The sequence below is a fragment of the Schistocerca nitens genome, chromosome 1 (assembly GCF_023898315.1).
Source record: "Schistocerca nitens isolate TAMUIC-IGC-003100 chromosome 1, iqSchNite1.1, whole genome shotgun sequence".
NCBI classification, from domain to species: Eukaryota; Metazoa; Arthropoda; class Insecta; order Orthoptera; family Acrididae; genus Schistocerca; species Schistocerca nitens.
Window position 1 is genome coordinate 172389397 of NC_064614.1, and position 12436 is coordinate 172401832.

The 12436-nt window shown below is 38.5% G+C and overlaps 1 protein-coding gene across 1 annotated transcript in view; it reads left to right on the forward strand.

Moving 5' to 3' along the window:
- LOC126244783 (serine/threonine-protein phosphatase 6 regulatory ankyrin repeat subunit B-like) overlaps positions 1 to 12436 on the forward strand; it is a 285876-nt gene that overhangs the window by 256975 nt on the left and 16465 nt on the right. The window contains exons 14-15 of the mRNA XM_049948266.1: positions 312 to 731; positions 9349 to 9654. Of these exons, the coding sequence (XP_049804223.1) occupies positions 312 to 731; positions 9349 to 9654 (726 nt within the window). The remainder of the gene's footprint in view (positions 1 to 311; positions 732 to 9348; positions 9655 to 12436) is intronic.

The window sequence follows — 12436 nt, forward strand, 5'->3', positions numbered from 1 at the left end:
CCCTTGTTGCTGCATTTAACTCACTGCCAATCACATGTCAATGCACTATTCCATAGAAGACTGAAACTACACGAGAACACACAATATCACACAGAAACACTGAAAATTCAGCTGGTGGTGTTATGTTAACAGTGAATATGTGACAACAAAGCTATGGGGTGGGCAAATCTAGCCTTTTCATAATATTGTTGTTGTTCCATCCTGGACTGACCATTGGTTGGAACTCCCACATCTATCAGATGAATTGAGTATAACTGTTGTTTTATTGTAGTCTCTTATGTATGAAATTAATTTGGTACTTTTCTTTACAGGTGAAACAGCTACTGATTAATGCTGGAGCTGACTTAACCGTAAGAGATAAACATGGCAAGACAGCCTTACATACATCATTTGAGAATGATAATATTGAAATCACTAAGTTTCTCATGGAGAAGCATCAACAAGAGATTGGTTGCGATAATGATGGTAATAATATCCTACATTGTGCAGTCAGAGCGCGAAGAGATGCAATTGGCAAAGTGAAGTATATACTGAATAAAAAACTTACTACAATTGAAGAAAAGAATGAAAATGGAGAGACAGCTCTAATGTGTGCTGTACAGTTGCCTCCATTTCACACAGAAAAACAGAGTTTTGTTCAAATACTATTGACATCAGGTGCTAGCCCCAATGCTAAAGACTCACAAGGGAAGACTCCTCTCCATATTGCAGCTGCAGAGGGAGATGCAAAGGTATGGCTGAGTCTCAGAGAGGCATTTGAAAATATGTTAGTGTTAGGAATAAGTTACTTTAAAGTCCAACAAATAAATAAAGCTACCTGTTGCCTGTTAGAAAATCCCACATATTTTACAAGTGATAGTGAAATTTAGATTTTTACTTTGATGGTACAGATATGAAGGAGCAACTAAAAAGGTGATGCAGTTATGAAAAGTATTGTGTGATGATAAACAGATATCAATTGTTCATTACAGACATAAATCCAGTATCTGTTGGGTCTAAGTGTTGATTTTTGAGAAGATTATTCCCCAACTACCATTTCTAAATTTATAGTATGTCTAGAAACCACATAAATTTCTGTTTCAGTTTTCACATCATCTATCTCAACAATGCCTCTAAAATATGCTTGTGGAGAGATGAAGTTTTTCCCAACTCCTGCCAAGACTACATCTGTTTATAGCAATTTTGAAGCATTTATAACCTCATAAACATCCCGTCTTTATTAACTGTGTTGGCTGCCACAGTCATCCAATGCCTTCATCTCTTTGGACATTTTTAAATTTACAGTTTTTAATAGTCTTCTTAACAATGCTTATGTTCATTTTCACCTTTTGGTTATTCTTTTCTTTCATGCATTCATAAGAAATATGGACAAAGTCACTGCAACTGAAGCATCTTGTTCCCTTGCTCTTGTGGTTGCAATCACTTAACCTGTGACCACTGGCACCACAATTGAAACACTTTTTGTTTGGGTCCCAAGCTGCACTTTTAGTATTTATGTTGCTTGGATCCTTGCCATCTTTCTTGTTGTTGTTGTTGTGGTCTTCAGTCCTGAGACTGGTTTGATGCAGCTCTCCATGCTTCTCTATCCTGTGCAAGCTTCTTCATCTCCCAGTACCTACTGCAACCTACATCGTTCTGAATCTGCTTGGTGTATTCATCTCTTGGTCTCCCTCTACGATTTTTACCCTCTACGCTGCCCTCCAATACTAAATTGGTGATCCCTTGATGCCTCAGAACATGTCCTACCAACCGATCCCTTCTTCTAGTCAAGTTGTGCCACAAACTTCTCTTCTCCCCAATCCTATTCAACACCTCCTCATTAGTTATGTGATCTACCCGTCTAATCTTCAGCATTCTTCTGTAGCACCACATTTCGAAAGCTTCTATTCTCTTCTTGTCTAAACTATTTATCGTCCATGTTTCACTTCCATACATGACTACACTCCATACAAATACTTTCAGAAACGACTTCCTGACACATAAATCTATACTCGATGTTAACAAATTTCTCTTCTTCAGAAACGCTTTCCTTCCCATTGCCAGTCTACATTTTATATCCTCTCTACTTTGACCATCATCAGTTATTTTCTCTCCAAATAGCAAAACTCCTTTACTACTTTAAGTGTCTCATTTCCTAATCTAATTCCCTCAGCATCACTTGACTTAATTCGACTACATTCCATTACCCTCGTTTTGATTTTGTTGATGTTCATCTTATATCCTCCTTTCAAGACACTATACATTCCATTCAACTGCTCTTGCAGGTCCTTTGCTGTCTCTGACAGAATTACAATGTCATCGGTGAACCTCAAAGTTTTTATTTCTTCTCCATGGATTTTAATACCTACTTTGAATTTTTCTTTTGTTTCCTTCACTGCTTGCTCAATATACAGATTGAAAAACATCGGGGAGAGGCTACAACCCTGTCTCACTCCCTTCCCTACCACTGCTTCCCTTTCATGCCATTTGGTTTCTGTACAAATTGTAAATAGCCTTTCGCTCCCTGTATTTTACCCCTGCCACCTTCAGAATTTGAAAGAGAGTATTCCAGTCAACATTGTCAAAAGCTTTCTCTAAGTCTACAAATGCTAGAAACGTGGGTTTGCCTGTCCTTAATCTAGCTTCTAAGATAAGTCGTAGGGTCAGTATTGCCTCATGTGTTCCAACATTTTTACGGAATCCAAACTGATCTTCCCCGAGGTAGGCTTCGACTAGTTTTTCCATTTGTCTGTAAATAATTCGCGTTAATATTTTGTAGCCATGACTTATTAAACTGATAGTTCGGTAATTTTCACACCTGTCAACACCTGCTTTCTTTGGTATTGGAATTATTATATTCTTCTTGAAGTCTGAGGGTATTTCGCCTGTCTCATACATCTTACTCACCAGATGGTAGAGTTTTGTCAGGACAGGCTCTCCCAAGGCCGTCAGTAGTTCTATTGGAATGTTGTCTACTCCCGGGGCCTTGTTTCGACTCAGGTCTTTCAGTGCTCTGTCAAACTCTTCACGCAGTATCGGATCTCCCATTTCATCTTCTTCTATATCCTCTTCCATTTCCATAATATTATCCTCAAGTACATCGCCCTTGTATAGACCCCCTATATACTCCTTCCACCTTTCTGCTTTCCCTTCTTTGCTTGGAACTGGGTTTCCATCTGAGCTCTTGATATTCATACAAGTGGCTCTCTTTTCTCCAAAGGTCTCTTTAATTTTCCTGTAGGCAGTATCTATCTCACTCCTAGTGAGATAAGCCTCTACATCCTTACATTTGTCCTCTAGCCATCCCTGTTTAGCCATTTTGCACTTCCTGTCGATCTCATTTTTGAGACGTTTGTATTCCTTTTTGCCTGCTTCATTTACTGCATTTTTATATTTTCTCCTTTCATCAATTAAATTCAATATTTCTTCTGTTACCCAAGGATTTCTACTAGCCCTCATCTTTTTACCTACTTGATCCTCTGCTGCCTTCACTACTTCATCCCTCAAAGCTACCCATTCTTCTTCTACTGTATTTCTTTCCTCCATTCCTGTCAATTGTTCCCTTATGCTCTCTCTGAAACTCTGTACAACCTCTGGTTTAGTCAGTTTATCCAGGTCCCATCTCCTTAAATTCCCACCTTTTTGCAGTTTCTTCAGTTTTAATCTACAGTTCATAACCAATAGATTGTGGTCAGAGTCCACATCTGCCCCTGGAAATGTCTTACAATTTAAAACCTGGTTCCTAAATCTCTGTCTTACCATTATATAATCTATCTGATACCTTCTAGTATCTCCAGGATTCTTCCACGTATACAACCTTCTTTTATGATTCTTGAACCAAGTGTTAGCTATAATTAAGTTATGCTCTGTGAAAAATTCTACCAGACGACTTCCTCTTGCATTTCTCTCCCCCATCCATATTCACCCACTATGTTTCCTTCTCTCCCTTTTCCTACTCTCAAATTCCAGTCACCCATGACTATTAAATTTTCGTCTCCCTTCACTATCTGAATAATTTCTTTTATTTCGTCATCTGCAGAGCTAGTTGGCACATAAACTTGTACTACTGTAGTAGGCATGGGATTCGTGTCTATCTTGGCCACAATAATGCATTCACTATGCTGTTTGTAGTAGCTTACCTGCATTCCTATATTTTTATTCATTATTAAACCTACTCCTGCATTACCCCTATATGACTTTGTATTTATAACACTGTATTCGCCTGACCAAAAGTCTTGTTCCTCCTGCCACCGTACTTCAATAATTCCCAGTATATCTAACTTTAACCTATCCATTTCCCTTTTTAAATTTTTTAACCTACCTGCCCGATTAAGAGATCTGACATTCCACGCTCCGATCCGTAGAATGCCAGTTTTCTTTCTCCTGATAACGACGTCCTCCTGAGTAGTCCCCACACGGAGATCCAAATGGGGGACTATTTTACCTCCGGAATATTTTACCCAAGAGGACACCATCATCATTAACCATACAGTAAAGCTGCATGCCCTCGGGAAAAATTACGGCTGTAGTTTCCCCTTGCTTTGAACCGTTCACAGTTCCAGCACAGCGAGGCTGTTTTGGTTAGTGTTACAAGGCCAGATCAGTCAATCATCCAGCCTGTTGCCCCTGCAACTACTGAAAAGGCTGCTGCCCCTCTTCAGGAACCACGTGTTTGTCTGGTCTCTCAACAGATACCCCTCCGTTGTGGTTGCACCTACGGTACAGCTATCTGTATCGCTGAGGCAGGCAAGCCTCCCCACCAATGGCAAGGTCCATGGTTCATTGGGGGGGGGGGGGGGGGGGGCATCTTTTTTATGGAGTTTAAATTATCATTGCTTAACTTTTGTCACCAGCATTTCTTTTCAGCACTGACTTCACAGCTCTTTCCTAATGCCTTTTTTTCCCTTAAACACTTTCACACTTCCAGTGCCATCAAGTAGTAGTTTTATACCTGAGTCATATCCTAGCTCATCAATCACATATTGAAATAGTGCGTCATTATCAGTACCAGTACAGCTGGCAATTTCCTTCACAATGAGAAAATATTCTCGAAGAGACTCTTCCCATTTCTTCTTTCATCAAGACAACAGTTGGTGGATCTCCACAGCACTTGTTTTTATGTTAAATTCTTCCTGCAAAGCTTTCTTCAGTGCAGTTCATGATGTAAGAATCTTATTACCCAGAATAAAAAGCTTAGCCAAACCTTAAAGCAATTTTTTTTCCTTTTTTGTGAAAACAAGAATTTGCAATGTAAAGAATGACAGAGAAAATTTACATTGATCTTGTGAATGTGGTGAGAATCATGTTTCGTTTTTCTCACCTGTTTCAAAATCAGGAACTTTTGTCATCATCTTTTCAAGTACACTCAATCTTCTATCACTACCCATTTGCATCCTCTTTTTATCATCAGTATCATCACCATCATCTTCACATTGTATATCATCTTTAATTTTCACTGCAAGTCCATGAATGTTGGGTAAATAATAACAAATGTCAGTAGTAATTTCATTTTTTGTCCCACTGCCTATACACAATATACAATATGTGATCAAACGTATCCAGACACCTGGCTGAAAATGACTTTCAAGTTCGTGGTGCTCTCCATTGGTAATGCTGGAATTCAATATGGTGTTGGCCCACCTTTAGCCTTGATGATAGCTTCCACTCTTGCAGGTTATACGTTCAATCTGGTGCTGGAAGGTTTCTTGGGGAATGACAGCCCATTCTTTATGGTGTGTTGCACTGAGGAGAGGTATCGATGTTAGTCGGTGAGGCCCGGCATGAATGATTCAGATCAGGACTCTGTGCAGGGCAGTCCATTACAGGGATTTTATTGTGGTGTAACCACTCCACCACAGGCCGTGTATTGTGAACATGTGCTCGATTGTGTTGACAGATGCAATCGCCATTCCTGAGTTGCTCTTCAACAGTGGGAAGCAAGAAGGTGCTTAAAACTTCAATGTAGGCCTGTGCTGTGATAGTGCCATGCAAAACAACAAGGGATGCAAGCCCCCTCTATGAAAAACATGACCACACTATAACACCACCACCTCCAAATTTTGCCGTTCGCACTATACACACTGGCAGATGACATTCACCCAGGGATTCACCATACCCACAGATCACCACATTGCGTACTGTGATTCGTCACTCCACTCAATGTTTTTCCAGTGTTCAGTCGTCCAATGTTTACGCTCCTTACACCAAGCGAGGTGTCGTTTGGCATCTACTGATGTGATGTGTGGCTTATGAGCAGCTGCTCAACCATGAAATCCAAGTTTTCTCACCTCCTGCTTAACTGTCATAGTACTTGCAGTGGATCCTGATGCAGTTTGGAATTCCTGTGTGATAATCTGGATAGATGTCTACCTATTACACACTACAACCCTCTCCAACTGTCGGTGGTCTCTGTCAGTCAACAGAGGAGTTCGGCCGTACACTTTTGTGCTGTATGTGTCACTTCACATTTCTACATCACTATCACATCAGAAACAGTGGACCTTGGGATCTTTAGGAACTTTCACATACAGACTTATGACACAAGTGACACCCAATCACCTGACCACGTTCGAAGTCCATGAGTTCTGCGGAGCGCCCCATTCTGCTCTCTCATGATGTCTAATGACTACTGAGGTCTCTGATATGAAGTACCTGGCAGTAGGTGGCAGCACAATGCACCTAATGTGAGAAACATATGTTTCTGGAGGTGTCTGGATACTTTTGATCACATGATGTATTTCAGATTGCTTCTAACTCTGCTTCTGAAAAAGATACTTCAATGAATGTCTTCTTAGCTTCAGGTTGATGACATGCTGGTATTGATTGAAAAATAAAGCCAGAAAACTCTTTCAAGCATTTGTGATTTCTTATATCATCTAGAACTGTTCTGAAAACTGACTTATGTAGAGATTTAATGGTATTAACCAGCGCAGAAGCTATATTTCCATTCACTTTCGCAATTTCACCTAATGTTACCATGTTTTTTTTTTTTTTTTTTTTTTTTTTTTTACCACATTTAAAATTTTTCCTTTTATTTGATTTGCTACTGCTGATCATTTTTAAATGTGAATCCTTGTCTTAGATCCAAAATCAACACAATTACATGTAACTACATTAATGCAGGCAAGATGGCACTCAGAGAAGTTCATCAAAAATGTCATAGGTAGGTGGCAAAACTGCATCATCACTTGTTCAGTTGACCCCTTAAAGCCCCAGAATTCGTGGGAAAAATTGATCTGATTTTCATGGAGAACCACTTATTTATCTCCTACTTACAAACTTTAATACCAAACTGTCAAAAACAAGCAACAGAACTTAACAAACAAACGCATGTTTTAACAAATGCATGTTTTTTCAATGAACATTATTTCTCTAGGAATACACAAAACTACTGTCCAATATTCAGCTCCTCCAGCATGGTATCAGTCTCATTGGCAGGGAAACCTTTAAATACCTTAGTTTGAAGTAAATTGGTCAAGAACTTTTCAAGGTTTCTACTAACAATATTTGCCATTTATATATTATATAATATATATGTATTTATACATCACATACTTAAGAAATGTAGCCAATGATTGTCTGAACATTTATTAGATAATTATATAAAAATTTGAAGTATATTGGTCAAGAACTTTTTTAGATTTTCGGGAATGAAGTTAAACAACATCTTGGCTTAATATGTTAGTATAGAAGTACAGATTAAAATCCCCCACCATGTATTTCTGTCTGTATGTAATTGCCAACCCCAGTAACTAATGCAGGGATTTTGAAATGGTTATCATTAATAGACAGGCTGATCGTTTGTGTATAAATGTTCAAATGTGTGTGAATTTCTAAGGGACCAAACTGCTAAGGTCATCGGTCCCTAGACTTACACACTACTTAAACTAATTTACGCTAAATACAGCACACACCCATGCCTAAGGGAGGACTCGAACCTCCAGCAGGAGGGGCCGCGCAATTAGTGAGATGGCACCTCCAACCACGCGGCTACTCTGCGTAGTGTTTGTGTATACGGTAGCCAAACATATTATTAATCAAAGTCCTCCTCAATGTTTCTCTGTCTGTTTGTGAAGGCTAATTTCAGTAACTAATGGAGTCCTTATATGACTTTTAGTAATAGACGGAGCGTTTCTTGAGGAAGGTTTCTGTATACTACTACATATTTTGGACACTTTGTCCGGCTGTAGATATTTAGTGCTACCAAAGTGAGGCCATGGCAGGCTGCTGGTATTATAATAATTAGTATCTTTATGACATTTTGTTATATTGCCCTTTAATTGGGATCACTTTTTTCCCTTCTTCTCCCATTCAGATGATTGGTGGAATATGATGTGTATAATGGAATATAAAAATAATATTGCTTGTTCATAAGGAAATTACCTGTGTGCTAAATGTTACTGATGTGCAGGTGTGTCCTAAAAACAAGTTAAGACCTCTCACTTGTTAAATCTTCCTAATAAGAAAATTAATTTTTTAAGATGTGGTTTGTGTATGCTTGGAACTTACAAAACTTCCTGTGTAGAGGTTGCTGCCCTATGAAATTGACAAAGCGCAGAAAAGATAAACAGCAGTTGGAAATGAAGGAAATTGTGTTTGGAGGAGAGTCACCAGACCCTGACATTATCTCTCTCCATCTCTCTAACTTTCACTGTCCCTCTGCACTTTTGTCTTGGCATTGCCCCCTGCCTTGTTATTTGCCGTACTTCCGCATGCAACTACATGTTCTGACATGATGTTTCTGTTCTCTTTTTGTTCCTCCCTCTTCCCACTTCATGCCACTTCTATTTCCCCATCAGCCATTCAGCACATGCAAAATTACTACCTGCACAGCCCAGGCTGCAGGATTTTGAGACAATTTGTGTGTGTGTGTGTGTGTGTGTGTGTGTGTGTGTGTGTGTGTGTCATAGCTGTGGAAAAGGACTTTGATATATGTGATTTATCATCCTTTCCATGTGTTGCTAAGCACCTTTCCTATTTCCACTCATAGACATGTTATATTACTTCCTGGGTTTTTCATTGATATAACCTTTTTTCCCTACAAGTTGATTGAACATGGTCATATGCTAGATCTGTGTTACCTTTTATTAAGTAATATAGCACGATTTGCATAATACTTACACTTTATAATATTTATACTTTTTTTAATGTCATTTGTTTTTTTACTAAATAATATGAAGTAGAATTACAATTGATGCATTTGGGACTCACTTGTAAGATATTTGTAACAAAAGAAGAATTATTGATTGAGATTTGCTATTCACTTGAACAGAACAACATGATCTCTTCACATTAATTCTAACAGTGACAAGGCTAATTTTTTCATAACAATCACCACATTATAAACATTTCAAAGGAAATTTTTTTTAGACCATGGAAGCTCTGATTGCTGCTGGAGCGGATGTAACAGAGAGGGATTTAAATGGTCGGATGCCTCTGCACTGGGCAGCTCAGTCCTACAGTGCTGAGGCAGTGGAATTACTGCTGAATGAGAAAAATGAGCAACATGAAATGGTGATCAATCAACAGGACAATGGTGGGCAGACCCCATTGATGCTTGCTGTCAAAGAAAAACAGTCTGTAAAGTTATTGCTAAAAGAAGGTGCCAATGTTAATATGCAGGATTGTGCTGGAAGAACAGCACTCCAAGCAGCAATTGAGTGCAAAAATTTTGATGTAAGTAATTATGTCACATTTTTTCTATAAATGCTTACTTGCTTTAAACCACTGGGCAACACAACACATTGTTTTCTCTTTATGGATACACTCCAAGCAGCAATTGAGTGCAAAAATTTTGATGTTAGTAATTATGTCACATTGTTTTCTATACATGCTTACTTGGATATCAAGATGGCACAGGTTGAAGTTGTAAGTGAGAACGATCATGAGAAAAATGAATTTAATACTGGTAAGAAGTGTAAACTGTGCATAAAAAGAGTAGTGAAACGCATTCGGTGCTCAATGTGTAACTTTTGGTTCCATGAGAAGTGCTCAAAGGTATCTGTAAAATTTGTAACTAATGATTTCGTGTGGACATGTCAGGAGTGCATTATGGAAATGTGCCAACGAGATATTAATAAAGTTTTACAGGACAAAGACGCGTTAATAAAAGGACTCCAAAGTGAACTAGACACTTTAAAAACTAAATATAACACGCTGATTGAAAAATGTGCGAATCTAGAGACGCAAATGTGTCCGAAAACCAGCAGCCTTGTGAGCATTTCGGATGTAAACAAAGACACATGGCGCCAACCTACAAACAGTGTTCCATGGAATGTTGTGCAAAACAAAATTAAAAGTGCAAACATATTAAGTGTTACAAACAAATTCGGTGCTTTCGAGTGTCAGGAAAAACGCAGGGCAATGAACAATGACAAAAATGCTTTCCCACCCCTAGATGTGAACACACAACAAATTCATGATACCGTTACTACAGTTCTTGTGATGAGAAATCAGCTAAAAAGACAAATAATAAGTACAAACAATGCCATTAGTATAAATCTATCTATAAAAAATGACCCAAAAAGACCCTTAAAAAGTGTAAACAAAAATGAAGCACGCACTGTGAAAAAGTGCGAATCAAAAATCGATGTATATGGGGACAGCCACGCCAAGGGACTCTCTCAAGAGCTTAAAAGCATCAGTAAGTCATTGGCAGTAACAGGTATGATCAAGCCAAGCGCCAATTTCAAGGAAGCGACGAAAAACATCGTGAAAAATAACTATACTGGACAAGGCAGTGTAATTGTCTGTGCTGGAGCTAATGACATATACAAAAACAGAGCTCTGTGCATGTTTAAACAGCTTGTGAGACTTCTATTACTCCTAACAAACACGAATATCATACTCGTGAACTTCAGCCACAGATACGACCTGCCTGAATACTCACCCATAAACAAAGAAATTCGTAGAATAAATGATAAACTCAAGAGCACGTGTAAGATGTTCAGTAATGTGGAACTAATAGATGTCAGCTCACTTGACAGAACATGCTTCACCAGACATGGACTTCACTTGAATCATAAAGGAAAGTGCAAATTAGGAAAACTGATAAGTGAACTAATTAAAAGTAAGTCCCAACTAGGGTGGTATGAACCTTGTGTGAGATCAACAACAGTAGCCCCTTCAACAGAGGACAACAGCAGTGCACCAGCTAGAACTGCGGATACAGCCACATCAACAGCCACGAGGAACGATAGAGCTGCCACTTGCTTATCTACCAGCAGTAAGAATGTGAGTAGCTACAGTGAAGATTTTTTATGGACTATCATCCCCCAGCCAGTGCCACAAAAACTGTAAATATAAAAGCATCTAATTCTTTGCCTATCCTTCTCAAAAACAGAACTTTAATTATGCACCTAAATGTACAATCAATCAAAAACAAAATAGATGAAATTGATGTGTTCCTAAGTTCAAACCCATGTCATGTTTTCTGTGTAAATGAACACTGGCTCACACCAGCTGAAATTGCCCTGTATACCCCAGAAGGATTTGAATTAGCAAGCTCATATTGTAGAACCAAAAGTAGTCATGGAGGAGTCGCTATTTTTATAAAGAGAAACTCTAACATTGAATATGTAGCACAAAAAGTCGATCATTTTTGTAAAGAGCAACTTTTTGAAATTGCTGCATTATTGCTTCCCAAACTTAAATTAGTGATCATCTCTATTTATCGCACTCCTAGCTCTGATATTCATCAGTTTATTGATCAAATGAAGACTTTAAATAAGTACCTGCTGGTAAAATACAGACACCACAAGATAGCATACATTGGTGACATTAATATAGACATACGACTAAAAACACCAACTGTCACCCACTTTCAAAACATGTTAAGGTCTAACAACTTGTACTGTATGAATAACAAGCCAACCAGATTAGATGCCTGCCTAGATAACATAATCTCCAATTTGACAAAAGACGAGTGTCAGTACGGAGTGATAAATCCAGTTCTATCTGACCATGACAGCCTATGGCTAATGGTCAACTGTCAAAACTATCCTACTCAGCAACCTGAACACATTATATCCTGACAACATTACAAAGTTAAGGCAAAAATTATCAGAAGTTGAGTGGGACAGAGTATATAATTGTAATAACAACGATAATGCTTTTAACTTATTCATGAACATATGAACAAGCTTAGTTCAAAACTGTTGCCCACAAATAATCAAAAAGATGAAAATAGATGGTGCACCAAATAGAAAAAAGAAGCACAACTGGTTCACTCCTGAACTGCATGACCTGAGAAACACACTTATTGCTCTACATAAAATGGCTAAAACTGGTAACCTAGAATCGAAGCAGAGGTGTGAAGAAGCCAGGAAGAATTATAGAACTGAAATACAGACAGCAAAGCAGAGAGCCAATGATGCTTTCATTGAAAACTCCAGCAACAAATGCAAAGCAGCCTGGCAGGTAATAAACAAAATAGCAGGGAAGCATAAAAACAGACAAG